Raw genomic sequence first — 23,584 nt, 5'->3', positions numbered from 1 at the left:
TACACATGTGTATAATCATTCAATCAGACAATAGTAATGAGATATTTGAACACCTCTTTCAACCTCGAAATAACAGCCTCTGGCAGAATGTATGTCCAGGTTAAGTTTTGGCCTGTGACAATTGTAAAACAAACTAATGCGGTGTTATATCATTGGACAACCTGTTTTATGGAGTCACACCCATCATCAATCTTTTGAACCTCATTTGCATTCAAAACAAATACAGGCATGCCCATCTTCATAAATATTTGGGGGGATTCAACTGCAAGTGTATACATTATAATAAATCAGTATTGTGTCACTTTTTGAATTCTGTGTCACTTTTTGAATTCTGTAACACATGTACTTGAATTATGATATTCATTCGTAACAATGTACAGATTATAGTGAAATGATCAGCAAGCCATTATGTCTGATGATCAGTAGTGTGTGCAAAATGTATGTGCAAATAAATGCTATCTCTACTCAATGGTTGGATTGGGTTATCTGAGGTAATAATAATCAGACTGTAGCGCTTTGAGCGCTTTAAGGAAAAATAAACACGCCAATGTGCTTGTTAGTCCTGTGTGTACATTTCATGCATCCTTACAATTATGTATGTTCACGATACACAAACTTTTTCATGATAGCCGAGTGATACTTGATAAAGCCGAAATCTAGCATATCGATTGGTCAACGATCTAGCCAATAATCAGTCTGTATCCAAGATGTCTATTGACCAAACATGCTCTTCAGAAATTTAGCCCACGCACCATCACCTGTCATTTCCTATGTGACAGGTATCTCATGATACAATTGGTCATTGATAACAAATCGGCTACTATATTGAACAGCTGAGATGCAAAACATCCTATTCAGGAACTTTGATGATGCCCCATCCCATGACCCTTTGTCTTATATATGTGCAAGAAATAGTATTGTACAATATGTATATGATAACGTATATTTACTGTGTTACATCTTGATGAACTTAAGTGACAAACTGTGAATCTGCTCCATGTAAGTCACAGACTAGTGTATTAGTACTTTCCTTAAAAATATTCAGTATACACTGGCAAGGTATCAGCGAAAACACTTCCTTCATAGAAGATTACTAAGCATGTGCATAAATTCTGCGTTGAATCAGAATGCTCCAACAAATTTATCTTATGGAATGTGTATATCTTTTATTATGTAAATGTAACATTAAAACAAACTGGAATTCAATCATATATTTCACCAACATTATACGGACAAGTTGATCTGAACCATTGGTTCACTGTCATGAAAGTATGCTTTTTCCATGGGGTGGGGTATAAATGATTTAATCTCCCCCACAAAGATTTACATCCCGCATGGGCAGTGTACGGCCATGCCATAGGTAATTTGCTCAAGGTCACATGAACCAATCACAGAAAGACATTTTTACATGAGGTAGGATAATGGATATTGTGAGTGGAACACAGATAGCACTGGTGAATGAGCTCAAGGAGTCACAGATGGTGACATTAGATGTACAGAATGTAATTACACATTGACCTTGTGTTTTTCTTGTTTAAGGTAGAACAGACTGTTATCAAGATGACACTGACTATAAACATATACACCCTAATCATAAAGATCTTGAATGGCCTGCTTGAGCACTATGCTGTAGCAGATGGTGAAGAGTGATGGTGCCAGGACACAAGCGTGTTTCACAACACTGATGACTGGGAAATGTGCTAAGAGTTGGTTAACCATGCCTGACTTAACAGTGCCATTATTCATGTAGTTGGCTGACCTTGGCTGACCTTATTTAAGAACCTCAATATCCACACACTCAAGGACTCAAGCACAACATGCTTCAATTGCGAGATTTACATCTATTGTCTCCCTTAGCATGAACATATACCAATTGAATGAAGCTTCCCTAAATAACCAGCAACTGCCCCAAGTTTCTGACAGTGCATATGCAGACTCATTTACATGTCAACAAGACCTTGGCTTGATCCTACAGGATTTTATGTTTCCTGCTTTTGAAGAAGAATCTCAGTGTTGTCATTCAAAAAGATCGGGTCTTAGAACGTTTTAAGATCCTGCTGTTGACGAAACACTGTTGATATGACAAACATAACTCAGTGTACAGAGAGTCCATTGAAGCAGTTCTGTCTGCTGTGATGTCAATGGAAAGATCTTTATTAAAGGGAAGAAATGTAAACATAGCACATCTCATTTATTCTCTATGTAAGATAACGTTGATGAAGTGGATTCAAACCTGATACATTTATCATCCATTTTGCGGCCCTTGTGTCATGCGGCCCTTCTGACTAGGACCCCTTGTACTAGCCTATATTTAAGCTGGTTTTATAGTGCTAGCTCACTGAGATAACATGCTGCAGTTAAGCATGAATACCCCAATCCAACATATTATACTCACTCTTAGCCAACCAGTCCTTGATGGTTGTACCCATTAATGCCGAGTGCCAGGGACCAACAACTACTATATTTTGATAATTTGGGTATGACTGAAGCCATGATTGAGCATGCTCTCCAGGCCAACACTCTAAACACTACACAATGGAGATGGTCTTATCTATCTTACAAGTGAAGAAAGTTGATTCAAAGTGCAGAGCACACAAGATGACAATGCCTACCACCCTCAAGGTGTCTCTCATAACACATCCTATTTTTCCCTGTGGACAATCTGTTCATCACATCTAGTGACTCATTAGTCATCAAGGGAGAAAATCCCCAGCCACTGAACAGCAGAAGCAGAAGGTACTCATAACACATTTGACAATCAATGGAGTCTACCCTAACAATCATTGAATTGAATATCACAAAACAAAACAAAACTGTTTTCATCGGTGATCTTGCAAATGATTGATCTATTTTCCACTTAGTTGTCTGGAAGATTCACACTGGCAACATTTCTTCAAGAAAACAACAACATCCTTAGCAAACAGACCTTTAGTCCAATAATTCTCAACTTGTCTAGGCAAAACAAGACCACATGGGGAAAATTTCAGAGAACGGTCCAGGATCTTGACCAGTCCCTTCACACTCTCAGATATTACAAACTCTGACATGATAAGTTGTTTCAAAGGCATTTAGAAGTTGTAGGAATCAAACTAAAAGTGCTTTATGGTTCAACTTCTTTATTATACAAGGTCACAACGTTTCGAGACAGATTCTAGTCTCTTCTTCAGGTGAGGTGAAGAAGAGACTAGAATCTGTCTCGAAACGTTGTGACCTTGTATAATAAAGAAGTTGAACCATAAAGCACTTTTAGTCTGACATGATAAGTACAAGAAATACAGTCATGCATGAAAAGACATAAAACAGCATCAACATCGTGTTTGGTAGATACAATAAATGTCCATTTAATGAAGTGCCACACACAAACAGTGGATATTTCAATGCATGGTAAAAGGTAAATGGCCAATCCCTCATACCCTGCATCAGACATCCTTCAATGTTACAAAGAGAAAAAAAAAAAAGAATTTGGATGTGCAGCAAACAAACAGTAAACAAACAATCAAACCAAGCTCTGTCACCTCAGTATGCCAACCATACAGTCAGAAATTATGAGAGAAATGTTAAGCAACATAACAAGTCACTGCTTTACCAAAGCAGTACATTTTAAATGAGTATTCCTTATTGTTTGAATAAATCTATGTGCATAGAGAGGTCTGACACTTTAAGAACAATGAAAGGGTGAAAATTACCATTGTAAAGAAACATTTGGTACTTCAGTGTCTAAGATTTAAGACACTGCTAAATGATGAGTTACAAGTTTACTTACATCACACAGTGGTTTACAGGTGACAACATTGTATGTTGCTGGGTCTCTCTCGACAAAACATGTTTCTGTGAGACACAAGGTACGTCTGACTGAGTCCGTGTGGCGAGGAGATAGCTTTTGCACAGTAAATTCTGTGTATGATGTCAGAGCTTCATCAGTGCTGAAAGAAAAGTAGAATATCACCAATTATGCCATGGATGGGCCATGATAAAAAAATCACCTAGAAGGCCCAGATTCCTCACATACAAGCTGATTTTCCATGGTCAAACCTGTACCAGTTTCAGCATTTCATTCAAAATGTGCACAATAGTAGTGAAACTGCTCATTTCCAGAAACGGGCTGATTAGGAATGTACAATACAGACTCTAAGTATTTCGAAAATGATTTCAAGATGGAAGAATCTTCAGATGGAGGGACCCTGACAAGTGTTCCTTGACAGATTGGATGCATACATAAGTATTCTTCCTTGTACGCTAAGATGCAGTGAAAATATGAAGTTTGAACCTGACATAAATTATCACTAAGAGATATATTACACTGGAATTGTATTTTCTGTTAGGTGTTGTTCAATATGCATGCATATGAATCACAGTGTGTATCTTTTCATAAAATATAAAACTATAGGGTGCCTCTCACCTTATATTAGATATGGCTTCTTTTCCCGCATAACCGCTTTTGAGGTTTCTGCTTGCTCCCAGGTTTTACTTTCTATAAGTAAGATCTATTTCCTGGTTTTACTCTTAAAAAGTAGGACCTCTTCCCAAGTTCTACTTTTTCCTAACTCTATATTAACATCAACATTTACATTCAGATGATGTGTTTCAAATCAACTGAAAAATATTCTTAAAGATCAACTTTAATGTGCAAACATTTCCCCTTGCAGGAACGGACCCACATCTGTCAGGTATCTAAGCAGATGCTCTACCTCACAGCCACCAGGCCAACAAAGATGCCTTGCTTATCTGTTTATAGTTAAGCCTTCTGTCATTAAACTGATTTTATTACTGCTTCAGTTACTGTTATGTGGCTTCATTACATGATCACTCCTCCTTGGTTATGGTTTGGAAATTAAGCACTTGACCATCGGGTGGAGAGAAGTAAGACCTGAGGCACTACTGGCTTTTTATATTCTTCTTTAATAGGAAAGTTGTCTGGGTCATAGCACTTTATTAGCACCCCAGTGATATAAGGCAAAGAATAACTACAGTGGGCAGTCACAGGATGAACCAGGGACAAGACACATGCTCTGTGTTCATTTCCTGAGATGTCCTAAATAAGTAACTGAAGTTGGGGTGGCAAGCTGTTCAGTGAGGCTAAAAACTTCGTTACAGATCATTTACACTCCAATATCGAAAGAAGAAAAGGTGCATAATGTAAGAAAGGATACGTTTCAAAGGCATGTAAATTTTATGATAAAATGAACATTTTTTGTTCAATATCCCAACTCATGCTTAGTGTTTATCTCCCTTTGATGGTCAATTGGAAACTTGAATCCATTTTAGTTCCCTGAAGTGATATCACTCACAATGAGTAGCCTCCCTTTTCCTGCCAACATGGTCCCACATAATGTAAGTCTACCTCTCATCACTCTCTCCGAAATTAAGCCCAGATTACACCTTACAGTACAGGTGTGAGGGGACGGTTGAGAGGGCTTAATCTCAAGAGTCAGGATAAGAATAAAATACCAACTTTACCATAAAAATTACACATTCTTTATTGCCCATCGAATCCAACAGAAACGGGTACTGGGTCAGCCACCTATGGGGATTCATTGTGGCTGTCAGAACAGATTGATCACATATCCCCTTAGTAATGACTATTACTTCACAAGGTTTATATCACTCATGTGTTGACTTAACTAGTAAGACTGAACTCTCTGCTTGTGGCAATGGGCCAGTCGCCTAGCGTCAACAAGTCAATGTGATTAGGGTGAGTTACTAATGGTTGGTTGGAATCGCATGAGTTGTTGTGCAACAACTAGTGGACCAAACCAGTGAATGCCTGGCATGTCCTCTGTAACGATGTCTTGTAGATAGTGTTTGGCAAATATAGTATCAGATTTCTGAAAGCAGCCTTCAATGATGGATGACAAGGAACAATTCCCATGTAGTGCTCTATTGCTCTAACTTCATGTGGGTTCAAGGCTCTGGGTGGAGCTAGACCTCAGGTTCTGTAAGCTCGAAGACTGCCTGCTCTGATTCATAGTGAGATAATGATTTGACAGACTTGTCATGGCTTGTGATAGTGATAAGAAGAGATTATAAATTTTCTTCTTCTCATGGCTGTCCATTGTAAATATTTTCTCAAAGCTCAGAGTGGGCACTGGGACAAGTCCAGGATTGACTGATGATCCTTGTCTTGAACTGATGATTTGTTTGACCTCCTGATTCTTAGACATAAAGTTCCATTTAAGTCCAAAGTCCAAATGTTCTAATGAGTCAAAAGCATGTATTTCTGACATTCTAGTTGCAGTAGATAAGGCAATGAGAAATATCATCTTGTGAGTTAATAACTCAAATGTTGTGACTCTCAGAGGTTCATAGTCATCACTGGTGAGATGTTTCAAACACCATGTTGAGGTCCCTTGGCTCTGAATTTCTGCTGTTGATCCTCAAGTTTCATACAATCTTAGAAGACCGACAAGCTCAAATACTCTAATGAGCTTAATTCCTGTGCTCAGGATGATAACTGAACTGATCACCGTCAGATACACTGAAAGTGTAGATCCTTTCAGACGTCTAGTCATTCTCAGATGACATAAATATTCAACTACTTGTGGATGTGTCACTTTTGCAGCCAAGAATCCTTTTTGTGTAACAAACTAATCAAAGTCTGTCCATTATCATCATAGAAATTTTGAATAGAACAGCTCAAGGCCAGAGTGGATGCCTTTGCAGCTCTAGTAGAATATCCTCATTCCCTAAGACTGTGTGTAATATACTGCACACATTGTAGTAAGAACCCTGTTGGGTTGCTGTGAGGATGGATCAGTAAATCTGGTCAATTTGGTTGACTTAAAGCTTATCATTTTTCACTTCCTGGTATACCTACCTCTGTAAAGAAGGGCACATTAATTTATTGACGCATTAATTCTTGATTTACAGTAGTTTCTGTCTCTTGTCAGTAGATGTTGGTTCAATGCAGTGTGGAGACGTGTCTGTATGTTGTCCGCTGGAACTAAGTTGCAGTTGTCTATCATGAGAAATTTGATTCTGAAGAACTGTAGTTCATTGATGGTTGGAGTGCGGATTTCATCTGGTTGACTAACCATCCCAACTGTGTTAGAGGTGTATTGTGAACTGATGTCTGAATTGATCTTCTAACCAATGCGCCTGAATGTCGTCGTCTAAATAGAAGGTGCTGTGAAATCCTCACTAGTAGAGAAAACACATTTATACATTCATGGATGCATTCTCCCCTTCAGCTGGCAGAGATAAAGTCGACTGATTAGTTGATTTGCAGTCCCATTCGCAAACTGTGTAGAGACAATGGTAGAACAAGTAGACTGAGGTGATGTTGGTTTATTGTAGATCACTGATTATGACAAACGGATTTGTGAACCCTTCGATGAATCATGTAGATCTGATGATCAATGGGTTTGCAAACCCTGATTGTGTGTAGAAAGGTCTATGCTGTAATGACTGTTATCTCATCAATGCTGGAAGCAATGATGATTACTTAAATGGTGGAGTGCACATGCATTGTTGCTTAGATGAAACTACTTGTCTCAAAATACTAGCCCTGAAATCCTGATCCACAAACAGATCTGTCAAAGTCGAGGGATTCATGCATATCTGCGATGTAAATTCGCTGATGACGATGATAGAGTGACAGTCTGGGTTGTTTAGAGTTCGCAAACTTTTGAGCAGAAGATAATCCTATTTCCACCCATGAGTCAAAGCAGTTTGGTTTGCATATCCCTGTGCAAACTGTGTGGAAATCATGATCTGATGATCTGAAGTCATCAAGCTGATGAACCGGTGTTGATGTGTCAATATACAATATGGTACCCTCGAAGGATATATGGGTATTCATCAATCTCTCTGATCTAGTAGAATGCGAAGACGACACAGATCACACTGATGACAATTCTTAGACAATCTGGACACTCTTTTTCTTCCATAAACATTGTAGTTCACTCTCTTCCTTACGTGGCCACTTCCTCTAAGAAATAGACTGTGTAGTTGCCTCGGTAAGAGTAACAGTTCACTCTCTTTCTTATGTGGCCACTTCCTCTTAGAAGTAGACTGAGTAGTTGCCTCAGTAAGAGCAAGAGTTCACTCTCTTTCTTACGTGGGTACTTCCTCTAAGAAATAGACTGTGTAGTTGCCTCAGTAAGAGCAACAGTTCACTCTCTTTCTTACGTGGGTACTTCCTCTAAGAAGTAGACTGCATAGTTGCCTTGGTAAGAGCAACAGTTCACTCTCTTCCTTTTGTGGCCACTTACTCTTAGAAGTAGACTGCATAGTTACCTCGGTAAGAGCAAACAGTTCACTCTCCTCCTTACATGGCCACTTCCTCTAAGAAGTAGACTGTGTAGCTGCCTCAGTAAGAGCAAGAGTTCACTCTCCTCCTTACATGGCCACTTCCTCTAAGAAGTAGACTGTGTAGCTGCCTCAGTAAGAGCAACAGTTCACTCTCTTTCTTATGTGGCCACTTCCTCTTAGAAGTAGACTGAGTAGTTACCTCAGTAAGAGCAAGAGTTCACTCTCTTTCTTATGTGGCCACTTCCTCTAAGAAGTAGACTGTGTAGCTGCCTCAGTAAGAGCAAGAGTTCACTCTCCTCCTTACATGGCCACTTCCTCTAAGAAGTAGACTGTGTAGCTGCCTCAGTAAGAGCAACAGTTCACTCTCTTTCTTATGTGGCCACTTCCTCTTAGAAGTAGACTGAGTAGTTACCTCAGTAAGAGCAAGAGTTCACTCTCTTTCTTATGTGGCCACTTCCTCTAAGAAGTAGACTGTGTAGCTGCCTCAGTAAGAGCAACAGTTCACTCTCTTTCTTATGTGGCCACTTCCTCTAAGAAGTAGACTGTGTAGCTGCCTTGGTAAGAGCAAACAGTTCACTCTCCTCCTTACATGGCCACTTCCTCTAAGAAGTAGACTGTGTAGCTGCCTCAGTAAGAGCAACAGTTCACTCTCTTTCTTATGTGGCCACTTCCTCTAAGAAGTAGACTGTGTAGCTGCCTCAGTAAGAGCAACAGTTCACTCTCTTTCTTATGTGGCCACTTCCTCTAAGAAGTAGACTGTGTAGCTGCCTCAGTAAGAGCAACAGTTCACTCTCTTTCTTATGTGGCCACTTACTCTAAGAAGTAGACTGCATAGTTGCTCCGGTAAGAGTGACAGGAAGCTAAGGAACACAGATAATCATAGCAAACATGGTGAGGATCAGACTGCAGACAAAATCTGCATTGTTGACATGCCACCATTGGTAAACAACCATCTGCAAGGTAGTGTAAACACAGAATTTAGTTGAAATTTACATAATACAATACATTATGATGAATCTATATTGTATCTAATGACAGTTCATGGCCATAAATTTAGACTTACAATCCAAAATATAAAGATATACCCCACAAAAGGGACCTGCCTGGGCGATGAAGGAGAGAATGATGAGATCTAGGTCACATGGGGCCATTTTGGTGGGAAAAGGGAGGCCAAGCAAGGTGAGTGACATTTTGAACACCTCAAGGAACTGAAAAGGTTTCAAGTTTCCACTAAACCATCAAAAAGAAAAGGGAGATAAGTAATAAGCATGAGTCATGATAAGGGCAATTATAGAGTAAATTATAGTGTATTGACTTTGCCTTTAACTGTATAAGGGAGACCCCCCATGTGAATCTTTTTACCACTAGATCCCTTTGGGGATCCCCTACACGTATCCCCTTGGGAATAAAAATACTGAGGTCATGTCAGTGTACACTGTTCTGTCATCAATCATATTCGATTATGGTGATCCTAGTGACTTGAGTTTGATCCTAAGATGCCCTGCTTAATGGTTTGTTTCATCCTAGGATCCACAGTGTTGTGACTTGTGTTTCATCTTATCATTCACTGTTTTGTGACTTGTGCTTGGCCCTATTATACAATGCATTGTGACATGTGTTTGACCCTCGGATCCACTGCATAGTGACTTGTGTTTGATCCTTGGATCCACTGCTTAGTGACTTGTGTTTGATCCTAACATCCACTGGTTTGTGACTTTCTCATCAATGTTTATTTCAAACCACTGGAAGCTGTGTGTGCAACAAACAGTATGTGTGGTGTGTAACATTACAGCTAGAAAAAGATATACAACCTGTACTTTCCTAGTCTGTTCAGTTGAAACTGTTCAAACGTTATCGGTTCCTTTCTCTGTTTTATGGCCACTCCCACACAGGTAGCTCCAGCCTCCGACACACATTTCATGAGTTCATCTTTTTGTTCCAGTGCAAATAGATGCTGAAATAAAGAGCAACAGTATTAAATGTCATAGATTTTGCATAAACAAGAATATTGTGCTGTGAAAGATTACCTAAGGACCAATCTTGAGTAACATTCTACAATGACATCTTCATGTTGATTCAACTGTAAATGGTGTTGCAAATGGTGATGAGCAAATAATACCATTGGAAACACGTTTGAATGTCATGTAAATATAATTGATACCAAACAGAACATACAAGGTAGAAACTGTTTGTGTTCAAGATATATTAACACATCAATTCAAACTAAGATTTGTCATGTAGAGTCAATTTATAAAACACTTGGAAAACCAAGGTGCATGGATAGTCAACTTCTTCACAGCAATGATAGCGCTGTTTCGGCATCGGTACTAACACCATTTTCAAGCAAGTGATACAGCAATTTGAAACATGGAGTAAATATAGATTACAGCTTAATGAGTAGAAACAGTTAACCAGGTTGATGTATACTGGATATATAAAAGTGATTTGAGCAGAGTAGGCTGATGTACAGAGTGACTGACTGTGAAAGAGTAGAGTTTACACAATTTGAGTGGATTACCGGCAGTGGTGTTTGATTAGGTGGTGATATGCTGGGGGATGAAATAGCTTTCATCATGATTCATGGTTGGGTTGAAGCACTGGATATTTATCACTTCAAGGAGTTTCCTAATCTTGTTGTCTCACTGAATATGATCAAGAATGGTGGACAGTAGAGGACCAGGGAGTTGAAGATCAACATGCGGTCTTAATGAGCAGTTTGTAATACTGTACGACAAGCAGTTGTAGGGAGGGCTGATTGCAATCGGGAAAACAATGATCTTCATGTGCTCCAGTATGGTCAATTTGATGCAGAACAGCTGCAATCTGTCATGTACTGGGGTTTGTGTCACATGACCAGCTTGGGGATGAAGGTCCATGTCATTCAATACAAGAGAGTGACATTGCTATCTGTAAGAGCTAAACATTTGCTTTGCTGCTGCATCAAGTCATCAACTTCCTTTTGTACATCAGTGGCGACAGGATAAAAACCGAGAGAGATGACAATGGCTGCATAAAGAATTATATCATATAGTCAAAGTCCTATGAACCTGTTTCAGGTTCCTGTGGTAGGCCTGAAGGAGCTAAATCATCACCTACCATGTCAAACATAAACAAAGTTGAAGGGTATCAAATAAGTATCAATAATATAAAACACTGTACCATGAACATTAGGTCAGAAATGGCCTTCAGTGGCCAAAACTTGGAACAGCTGATGAAGTTTGGTGGTTGATGTAAGTCATCACATCCCAACTCTAAATAACAGATGTTAACCTACTTGCACCAGGTGCAACATAAGATAATAATCTTGTTGCACCAGCCAAATCTCAATTGCACTGATTATATTGCAATGTGCAATGAAAAAAATATGTTATTGCATAACTTTGTTTTCAATCTAATCATAACGCAGTCAATCCCTGTTTTTTCTCATTCTTCTCTAAATTTATAGCTCTTAATTACTTCAGCATTGCTTGTGGCAGGATTTGTCTCTGATCTGCTTTTCAATTCATCGTTTGAAGTTTCATCACCTGGCCTCGAAATGTCAAATGCATGGGCAATGTCAAACTGTCAATGGAATGACATGCTCTTATTGGCATGTTTCTCATTTTCTGAGGTTTGTTTACCACTTTTGTCAGCTACCTCCCTTGATTTCTTCAGTAACAATGTTTCAGTGCTTATCTGTTGTTCATTTTGATACACAGTTTGGATAATTAAACTCTGACAGGAGGCTTAGCTATGTTAAAACGTCACAGGTTTCAGTACACATAAACACATTTCAGAGACATGGTAGCCATGAAACCATAGCAGGATCCCTGTTTACAAGTGCTGCCATAGAGCTTTATAACATGTTGCCAGTGACTATTCATTGTTTAAAGAAAAGGGAGCAGACATAATTAGGCCTATAATGTCATATTTATCATTAATTTATTTCTAAAAAAATTGACTTGCACCTGGTGCAAGTTAGACTAATAACTATGTTGCACATGGTAATATCAGGTTGCACCAGTGCAAGTAACAAAGCACTAAATCGAGCCCTGACAACTGAATAGATCCATGGTCATTAAATCAAACTATGGTCCCTACATTTCGCGGCTGATCCTTCAGATTAGGGCAGAGGAGCCTTCCAGAAAGAGAGAGTGGGAGAAGAATGATGAAAGATGTCTGCTCCAAGGAAGGAGACGTCAAATGCTCATGGAGGATGGACATAATGAAATATATGCATATCTGATGCAGGGATTTGGCATGAAACACAAGTGACAATGAAACTTGAACATTATCAATAAGTCCAAAGGTTTGTGTTGTCTTTCTTCCTTTATTCTTCATTCTAATTCCATTAGCCTCTCCAGAGTTCTATAAATCTTGAGAACATTCCCCACTGAATATATGCCACAACTGTAGAGTGACAAGGATGAATAAATTCCTGAGGTGTAGAGACCAGAGTTGGATTGTGAGGATAACTGTAATTAACAATTATCATGGATTTCTGCAGAGGCAGACATCATGATTCTAGGATAGTTTGAGGGTTTGATATCCCTTCATCGTGGAATGGGGACAACCACTCAGAAGACAAGACAATGTAACACTGTGTCAAAAGAAAAAGAGTGAGAAAGTACACGCATACAAACCTCCACTCTCTTATCAGAAGATGGACACCAGGATAGAAAGTTCCACCTATGTTTTTGTGGTGTGTCTTAGATGGGTAGGGATGAGGCATAAGACTCATCATCAGTCATTGTTCAACTGTAGCAAGGCATGCGTTACCAGGTTGAAATGTGGATCCATTGTGAAAACAGTTCATGGACTGTTGTTTGGTGTGCAAAAAACATGTGTGGGTGTAAAAATAGATCTGCAGCAATAAAAGTTTAAGAGTTGTAACAATGTAGGTTTGATTGCAAAGAAGAAGTTGAGGGAACGAGTGGAAAAACCAGGTTGTCTTCATCTTTAATGAGGGTGGAATAAAAAACACATATCATGATCATACAGAGAATTGGAACAGGTGTTTCAATTTGAAAATTTGTAGTTTTAATTCTTGTTTCAGATAAAAGAGAGGAAAAATTCATGCAGCAGGACAGGAAAAGTAAAATAGTAATTGTTATGTATCTGGATATGATAGATGTCAGGCCAGCAAATTTGGAAATTTTAACTATAAATTGTATATTTATATACTTATCCTATCTCATGTTATGCAGCTCTCTTCCTCTCTTCAACCCAGTGTGGAAACGTGCTGTCAGCTAAGTTGAATCAAATCTTCGAGGCCTCTGACCACCCGACCTCTGTCCCTGCAATAGACGCCTGTCAATCATCCTGCACGCGCAGCCGATCACGTGACGTCCTCTACTTGTCATTCTCTTCTTGGAGCTCCAAGTAATCTGTGATGCGGGGAAGGAAGGGTGGGTATCCATCACGTGAGATAGGATAAGTATCTAGATGCTACTCCGAACTTTTGATGGGTTGCTTCGGAAAACCCTTGGCTTACACGGCACAGGGACTCTAGGGAGTGGGCTTTCCCGAGTAAATGTGGTTTTCAGCCGCCACTTTTGCTAAGTCAATAAGCGGAGTGTCAATCATCTCTGCACATGCACAAGTACACCATGCCCTAGTTCCCTAGGTGAGAACGATCTAGCCCATTTGAATCAAAGTACATAAGATATGGATAACATCGATATCATTTATTATGTACATAGCAAGACCCAGAACGCGGAAATGCTTATCTGCGTGGACGGGTCAACGACACCTGCTGCGCCAGGACCAATGGACTGAATTGATGAAGGCCTTCAACGTCCGTGACTGATACATCCCATAGGTAATGAGCGGCAAACACTGTATCTGACCTCCAAAAGCACACTTCCATAATGGCTTGCTGTGAACAGTTCTTATGGAGCACCATGGTGGAAGTGAGCACACGTGTCTCATGAGGCTTTGCGGACAAAGGTGGGCGCTCAAAGGATCGTGGATCTCAATTGGAAAGACAAGGTTGTAAGCGATACTTCTGCTTTGGAAATCGCCAAAAGCAGGATGAAGAGCCTCTTGCGTAGTCTGCAGCAGTCCTTAGAGGTGGTTAAGTATATCCTCAATGCCTGAACTGGGCACAAAGATAAATCTTCAGTGTCTTCTGGACCAGGATAGATGACAGCGGAGGGATACTGAAGGTATGATCCAGCTGTCCTGGTAACTGGTTCTTGGCAAGGAAATCCCACCTTAAGCCTTGGAACACTCCAGCATGTCGAGACCTTTCAAAGCGTACCTGTGAAACATCCAACGCATGTAACTCGGATATACACGCAGCTGTAGCCAAGGCCAGAAGGAATCTTTCCCAGTCAGTGATTCATATTCATTTGATGTAAGATGAGCCAAGACAATGGACAAATCCCAAGCCTGGGCTCGAAACTTCCATGATTGATCCATACGATCTCAACAGAGACTGTAGCTCAGGGACAGTAGACAACTTTACTCCCGACACTGCTGCAATAACTGTGTTAAGTGCGGCTAGGTAGGTAGATAATGTAGCAACCTTCAACTTCCTAGTAAACTGTAGGTGTTGAAGATACTCTGCAACCAACTGTGGCGATGCTGTCGTGGGAGACATAATGCCAATCCTTCTGCAATACAAAAATAAAGCGACCTTGTGGATGTAAGATGCACTGTAGTGATCGCAGTAGCGACACGCTTATAATAACCCTTGGTCGGTAATGACCGATGCAAATGCGCTAAACATGCAGATGGAGCGTTAGTGGAGACCAGTGTAGCTGATTGGAGCGTGGATGCACCAGTAGACCTGACCGAATGGGAAGTGGCACTGGATATGGATCGGCTAGCTCTTGAAGACCTACAAACCAACTCCTTGTTGGCCAAAAGGGCGCGACCAAAAGCGACTTGAGAAGTATACATGGAAGAAGGGCTGCTGGCGGAAACGCCGTCCCATGGAATTGTGAGGGTGTCTAGTAAGCAGACTAACAGATCACAAACAGTGGCAGTTGATGATTGAATCTGGTGGCAAACAGGTCTATAGTCGGCTCCATCTTCGGGAGGCAAACAGCCCTGAACACCTGTGGATGCAACTTCCATTCCGTTGGGGACGGACGCTTCGGACGTGACAAAGAGTCCGCGATGACATTCTTTACCCCTGGAATGTGATTGGTTGGAACCGCTATGCTTAATGAGTCTACCAGGTTGAGAAACTGTAGAGTCCACTTCAGAAGTTGGGTCGACCCCGTCGATCCCATCTGATTGATGTACCAAACGACCGCTACATTGTCAGACCTTATCATGAGAGGAAAACCTCTTAGTTGTTCTTGTCAATGAGTGATCGCCAAAATTACTGCCCTGAGCTCCAAAACATTGATGTGGCACGCACGATCTGCAGGAGACCACTGCCCTGCCACTTGCTGATCGAGAAGCTGAGCTCCCCACCCATGTAGTGACGCATCCACATACAGGTGGTAAAACGGCACCAACAGCTCTAAACGAACTCTGTAGCAAACACTGGATTCTTGCATCCACCATGGTAGACGAGAATGAAGCTCCCTGGGTAACATGATCAATACGGACAGGTTGCCCTTCCTGACATGAGGAGCAAGAAACATTTGCAAGGGTCGAAGCTGAATTTGACCCCTGAGAGCCTGAGCAGACGACAGTAACCCCCAAAGCTCCTGCCACTGCCGGAGCGTCCTGGACTGAGACAAGGTAAGGGGAATCAGAAGTAACATCGTCTTGAACCTCTCCCTCGGCACAAAAAGTTTGCTGGTCTGAGTATTGAATACTGCCCTGATGAACTGCAGACGGCATGTAGGTATCAAATCCGACTTCTTTAGATTCACCAACCAACCTAATTGGCAAAGAAGCCGCATCGCAAACTCCATGTGAAGTAGCAGAATGCCATCGTCGTTCCGAGCCTTGATGCAATCGTCTATGTAAGCCTCGAACACAATCCTGCTGCGATGCAGAAATTTGAGTCGTGGATGTTTTTGGGTCTAGGTGCATCACCTGATCGCCTCTGTCAATTTGTATGACCCCTGTTACCTCTGCCTCAAAAGGATGAATTGACACTTGCATGCAAATCTGGATTGGAGGGCTCATACCGGGCAGGTCAACTCTGTTTTGCAGACTCCTCCATCTGCAATCTCTGGTACTTCAAAAGCTCCACCGACACCTGCAGGTGCGCATCTTGGCTCACCTTGCTAGCCACTTCCCTAATAGCGCCGTTGAAGAGCATCCTGCCCAACCATGGTTGACGGAATAGGTCCGTACGAAAGCTGTCCTCCCACGACGATAACTGCAACGGACCCCTCCTGCGCATGGTTGTCAAGTACGAAAGGAAATGTGCAATCAACTCCAAAATGCAGTTGAACTGCTCCTGTATCAAACCCATCGCTGCCCTGATATAAGCTTGTTGGTGCGTAGAAGCATGTTACAGTGCCATGGCTACTCCCTCAAAAGTTGTGAGTACCATGTTCAAGGGTGCCCAAATCTTCTAATCGTCCCATCCAAGTGACTCAGCTCCCGGTCTTCTACCATAAAGGGAGAATAGGACCTCTGCTTCGAACCCAGAAGGGAATGTCATCATCATCTGGCGGGGATGTAATCAATGACGAGAACCCATGGTCATGCGCTGCAGACAGGTTGAAACGAGGCGAGGTAAAACCATCCTTAACTTTCCTCAAATTGGTGAATGCTGCATCCAACGAAGTAACCAACTGAGAAATGCACGGTCTAGGAGGGAACGTAATTGAACCAAAATCGCCAGACTTCATTATGAAAGTAGACAATGTATCATCCGAAGACATACTATGCTGTAATTGTAGTTTGTCAGGGATCCACACAAGCACTGAGGATGTATCAACCGCATCAAAACTTCCATCAGAACTCAAAGAACCATCTGATGACGGAGACGGTGTGGTCTGTGACGTTGTTGCAGGCAACGAGACAGGAGTCACCGGATCCTGACAGTGCCACAGCAACTCGCAATACAAAATCATCAAAGTCCATGGGCTGTGACGTAACTGTTTCCGATCCCGGAACCCATAAAACTGGCAAGCTAGGCACAGCAGTCGAATGCGGTACACCATACATTGCTCTCATATCACCTGAATACCCTGTCGAACAGGTAACTAAAGGCGCCCTCACCACTGAAGTAAGCACATGTGGAACTGACATAGAAACAAGAGGTGCACTCATGCACCCCACACTCCCGAAACCATTTCCATTCAACCCAGCATGTTGAGTCACTATCCTGTGAATCGGCATGGAACCGAAACCACTCGGTACACCCATAAACAAAGTACTACTTGCCATCAGTGAATCGAAACACGCCGATGCACTGGAACGAATTGATTGGGGAATCACTGGAGTACGATCAACGCAAGGAAGCGCTGAACCATGCTGGTGAATAAACAATGGGCCAGAGCAGGTTGTCGATTCGCCGCATCCATTCCAAGAGGGTCAGCGAACGCTACATCATGTTGTTGAAGCGCTTCCCCGTGAATCGAATCGCTACCACTCAGAGGATTGGAAAACACTCTGAAATGATTCCCTTTGCCCGACTCACTCACACGCTGCGGGATGTCACGATCTCGCGTAGACAATCAAAGCACATTCGAAGTGGTAAAAGAATGCAGATCCATCTGCTGAATCGACAAGTGATCCAGAATCATAACGACCGACATCGGCCAGGAAAAGACTGGTGGTTGAGAAAGCACTACCATGCGTGGTGGTGACGAAACTACAATAGCGTTCCTTAAACTCCCTGAAGTCGACGGATGAAATAACTGCCTGAGATTCTCACTAAGATAAGAATCCGATGCCTCCTGTAAAAAGTCTTCATCTGCCGACCTAGATGCAGAACGCCATGTCACCAACTTAGGGGCGATCTTTTTTTGCCTCCTTCGGCACTGAATAATCATCTTCTGCCCTGTGCCTATCTCTATCCGACATCCTCCTCTTATTCACCCGCCGGTACAGATCAAATTCATTGTCATCTAATGCCATACACAAACTACATCTAGATGACCTCTCACACAAGCCAATACAGTCGACACAAGAATTGTGTGGATCTGCTGACGAAAAGTCGCAGTTACATTCACCACAATGCTTATGTTTTTTAAGAAGTATTCTTCTCTTTAGAACCACTCATCATCAGTCACTAAATCAAGCTATCAACTCTCTCGCAAAACAACATGTCCAGCTTGAGGCGCGACAAGAAAGTGAATGACAAGATGAGGACGTCACGTGATCAGCTGCGTGTGCAGGAAGGGCATCTATTGTGGGGGCAGAGGTCGGGTGTTCAGAGGCTAAGAAGATTTGATTCAATTTAGCTGACAGCACGCTTCCACACTGGGTTGAAGAGAGGAAGAGAGATGCATAACGTGAGATAGGATGAGTTTAAAAATTAATGCTTAACATTAGCTTGGCTGCTGGATTCAATGCTTCGGGAAATTTACTGTCGATATTAACATTGGTTATCTCTATCACATAGATTGATTCATACTGAAATATTTACTTACCAGCCTGCTGAATCCACCATATATGACAGCAACACCCCCGGGAACATCCGACACCTGATCAGAAACAAAAACCAAATGATGACAACAGAAAAGTTCATGGCAAATCAGCTCTGCAATGAACATCCCTTTTACATATAACTGTGTAATTAAGCAGTTGCATACAACGACCTTTGTGATCTTTGAGAAATTAAAATAACCAAAAGCGGTATTTCATATAGAGTACATTTGAAAAATGTAACTATAAATCATATATTTATAATACTTATGCAGTCTCACACATTGTACTGTCTCTCTGATTTAGAGACCCGGGGTAGAAAGTCCAGGATAGAATAGGTCTTCAGCATTCTTGCCACAAAAGGTGACTATGCTTGTCATAAGAGGCAACTAATGGGATCGGGTGGTCAAGATCACTGACTTTGTTGATACATATCATCGGTTCCCAATTGCGCAGATCTATGCTCATAGTGTTGATCACTGGATTATTTCATCTAGATTCAGTTATATTCAGACTGTTGCCATAAACCTCCCCTCACCCTGATCTAGCAGAAGACCCTGATTGGTGAAAGTTTGTGCCCAGACAGTTTCTGCTTCAACAACCACTTCCCATAGCCCTTGCTCCTCAGTGTGGGCATACTCCAAATGTCTCCATCAATTTTGGAGTGCAACGCTTCAAAAACCCAAATTCAGAATTCACACTTCAGTTATGTAATTTCCCAATGAGTAGAGGTCAGTAAGCATGAGTGTTGAGAACCACTGTGTTTGACTACAAGACTGGTTTCGCATAGATTCTTTTAAGTGCACTGGTTTGTGTACTGTACACTTGGGATAGTGACAACATGGAAAGAGTCTGTACACAAAGCTGACGCCAAGGTTTTTACAGCTGTTCACAGGTGGGCTCCATCCTGACACCTCAAACTCGCTGGCGCTTTAGCCAGCTCGCCCACTGATGTACCACCATGGAGTTGTCTGACTGACTGATCACGGAATCATAGAATCTGTACCCTATGTGTAGTGGCCAGAACTCGTGGATGTCCATATTATGGGGGACAACAGCCCTGCCACTTGACGATAAAGAAGATGAGGTCCCCACCTCTGGAAACCACTGAATCATCTTTTTAGAGATTATGCTTGGGAGTGAACGACCTCAAGGAGGTAAACATCAAGCCACCAACCCCCCCTCCCCCCGAGAGAAGAAATGCACAGGATGACTTCTAATGGCTGTGATAAAATGCAAAGAAGTGAGCAAGTAGGCCAAGAATCATTTGGAAATGGTTGAGGATCACAGTCATAACGCCACAAACATGCACCTGTTCTTGTGTGGATGCATGTGCTGTAACCATGGCAACAGTTTCTTAGGTTATGAGTAGCATATCAAATGGAGTCAATATCTTCAGGATAGTAGTGTCTAGATGTGATAGTTTTCTGTCCTCATCTCTTTCCTCGATGAGGAAGGGTGAGCTGGCGTGCTGGTTGCAGGGCATGCCAATATTGTCAGTAACTGGAGGAGAACAGATCCCAGAGGAAAACCCATGGACATGGGTATAAGCCAAGAAGAACCATGGTGCAGAGACATTCTGTCTTTAACTTGCTTGAGATTCCAAAACCCAGCATCAAGGGATGCCACCATCTGGGTGATGCAGAAAGGAAAGGTGATGTATGTGGGGAGAATCGACAAGCTTGACAATCCCTTTTGGGTTAGACATTTTGTTGGAGTAAGCAGGAGCGGTGACAGGTACATTCATAACTGGAAGGCTGCCCATGTTGGTAGTTCTCATGATGCACTAACCAAGACAGTCTACACACAACAAGAGAGAGAGAGAGAAAGAACGATATGAAAGATTGGTTAAGTTAAAAAATATGTATCGTTATATTCTCATCCTGACTAAAAATATACAATAAATCAAATCCATCAAAATCACTTTGGGATTCCCTTTCCTTGTGTCTCCGAGTACATGCTCATTTGTAATTGGTGAATTCATCTTGCTTTGCAATATCTACTATACGAAGAGTGAGGGTCATGCACTGTTAAGTCATATGAAGCACTGACTTTCCTTTGTCTGGATTTCTCTTCCTTTCCCATTCTGATTTTTTTTATTGAGAATTTTGCAGACAAATACGATATATAACAACAAGAAGTCCACAGAGACTTTGTATTACATAACTGAAAAATCATAAAGTCATAAACAGTTTGTCTTTACTCTACTGTGACAAGAAAGAGAATCACTTTAGTATAGAGTAATGTTATCAGTCAAGGCAAGTTGCACACTTTGGATGACTTGCTACAACAATAAATGAAGCTGGGGTATACTTGGACGAACAGAACAGAATTTCTTCAGTATGAGGGCCACATGGCCTAGAGTACAATAAAACTGATTAGATACATTTAAGTATCATGTGACAGTCGTGTTTAACGTGTTTGTAAATTAAATACATTTCTCAAGAATATCGCTACATTTTCTATAGTTTTGGCATTTTGTGTGTTTAGAATGTATAAACATTTAAGTCAGATGGAATGGAATTTCTTTTTTTAATGAATGGTTGAATATTCCTCACAAACATAACATATAAACTCAGCTTCTAATGTTACATAATTTTCAAGATGAATTGCTCAAATCATAACTATGGATTTACTGTAATTGTTAACTCGGCCTACCTCTAGAATACAGCACCACAAACCTTAAAGACACGTCATAATACTATTTTACATAATTGCAAGTGATTTTGTTCAAAAGCACGTTCTTGAAACAATGCCCAATGACGGTGGCATAGCAACAAGCTCAGCGAGTGCGTATAAGCTCACTGATGTTTCATCTCTACCAGCCATGTCATTACAGAAACTCTACGATGTTGCGAGTTTCCAGTAGTAGTTCCTGGCGAATGCGCAATTATTCACAAGCACCAGTTTTAAATATTTTTTCTTTTTTTGACTAATACGCTCATATTTCTTTGTATTAAGAGGTGCCGAGGTGTTATATTTTGTGTATTTAAATATTTTGTATTTTTAAATTTAGTAAGAATGACTTACGTTGATCACATTGCGCCATGTTTTATTATTTGCAGTTTTCGTCAAAAAAATAATCTAAATATATTCTTTATTTCGGTTTCAAACGTAGCTGGATCAATGAAGTATAACTGTAAACTAATATACATACATATCTTTGTCATTCAGTAATTTGCACCATTACAATATTTATTTTTCGAAGAGGTAAGAATTCCTTACACTGAATACGTCAGCCATTTTCGTGCCGGTTCTGTGAGCGTATTCTATTTAGTAGAATTATTCCAAGGTTTAGGTTTAGGTTTAGGGTAAGGGACCTAACCCTGTATAGTAGGTAAATGCATGAGTATGAATTGTTTTCCTTTTCTATTTTCAATACTTTGTTCACAAAGAAAAACGGGAGACCAAAAACGTCAAAAGTTTAATAAACGATGAAATGGTTTAATGTCAAAATTTAGGGTTGATGGAAATCGGCCTCCAGCAACTTTCACCTCTAGATCTACATATTTTCAATAATAATTCGAAGTATAACTCACCTTCGTACCGTCACCAAACATGCCCATGTCTTACTCACTGCTTAGCGCAATCCACATTATCCCTACACCACTTTTCTGTCACGAAAGCACACAATGATTTTATACAAGCATTCATTCATTCATTCATGCATACACCTTGAAATCAACGTCTGATGCCAACAACCGTTTTCAGTTTGAACCACATCGGCTCATTCAACACAGCATGGTATCTTGTAGATTACGGAATAGGATGATCTTTGTAATTGTCCGCAACCAATTCGACTCTTTCCAATCATTTCCAAGACGTCACAAGAATGAGTGGCTAAATCTGCACATTGTGCAACAATGTGGATGTAGCTCAGTCAGTTAGCTGTCGGGCTAACAATAGGAAGGTCGCAGGTTAGCGTCCGACGGGTTCTCACAAGCTGGTCGCCTGTCTGCCTGACATGTGACCTACGGCTGGGAACGTCCTCACGAGAAATTGTGGTGCTGAATTCTAAAGGTGCTCCCTTAACTCTAAGGTTGTGTAAAGAGATTCTAAATTTGCAAAATGCTTAAAGCATAAAAATGATTAAAGGTATGTCATTCAAATGAAGAATGTACATTTCAGCCTCTAAAAAACAATTCAGATTACTGCAATATATATATATATAATTTTTTGTAAAATTTGTAATCCTCCTTAATGAGTGAGTGAGTTTATGGTGGCAGTCTGTAAATAATCAAGTCTGGACCAGACAATCCGGTGATCAACATCATGAGCATCGATATGCCCAAATAGGAACTGAAGACTTATGTCAACCAAGTTAGCGAGTCTGACCACCCAATCCCATTAGTTGCCTTTTAGCACCAATTACAAATATGCCTTAAGTTATGGGGAAAGAGTTACACATTGTATATGCTAAATAAAGTATGCTATATATACACTCCTGATATAATTAGAAACATTGTATTGATTGGTGAGCTTAGTCAAGTTTAAAACACAAGTGTTAATTATATCACAACTGTTTGTTTATTTCTTACCAAATTCTTTTGCGGAGTTTTTCTAGTCTCAACATGCATTTTACAGTACTTTCCACTCTAAGCATTGATAAACTATGACAGCAGTTGTCAATCGATGTGAGTGAGACTCCACTTTGTACACAGCTTGTACTGCTGGAGAGTGTTTGCATAATATTATTCTTTCCCTGTAACTGATCAGCGTGATTACACAGAGATCAAGGCAATGTTCTCTTTACAAAGTATTAATATCATCTTAATTTCATGTACCCCAGCCAGAATGATGTGAAAAAGTTCTGGTTATCCAGTTTCCACAAGAACACAAATGA

The 23,584-nt window shown here is 40.8% G+C and overlaps 1 protein-coding gene across 1 annotated transcript in view; it reads right to left on the bottom strand.

Moving 5' to 3' along the window:
• LOC137298857 (dnaJ homolog subfamily C member 13-like) overlaps positions 1 to 23,584 on the bottom strand; it is a 318,010-nt gene that overhangs the window by 245,249 nt on the left and 49,177 nt on the right. Inside the window, exons 7-9 of the mRNA XM_067831190.1 lie at positions 18,747 to 18,800; positions 10,062 to 10,204; positions 3,764 to 3,923 (exon numbers count right to left, since the gene is read on the bottom strand). Of these exons, the coding sequence (XP_067687291.1) occupies positions 3,764 to 3,923; positions 10,062 to 10,204; positions 18,747 to 18,800 (357 nt within the window). The remainder of the gene's footprint in view (positions 1 to 3,763; positions 3,924 to 10,061; positions 10,205 to 18,746; positions 18,801 to 23,584) is intronic.

This window comes from Haliotis asinina, chromosome 10 (genome assembly GCF_037392515.1).
Source record: "Haliotis asinina isolate JCU_RB_2024 chromosome 10, JCU_Hal_asi_v2, whole genome shotgun sequence".
In the NCBI taxonomy this organism is placed as follows: domain Eukaryota; kingdom Metazoa; phylum Mollusca; class Gastropoda; order Lepetellida; family Haliotidae; genus Haliotis; species Haliotis asinina.
The sequence above is the reverse complement of the archived record's forward strand: the minus strand, read 5'-3'. Positions and strand labels throughout refer to the sequence as shown.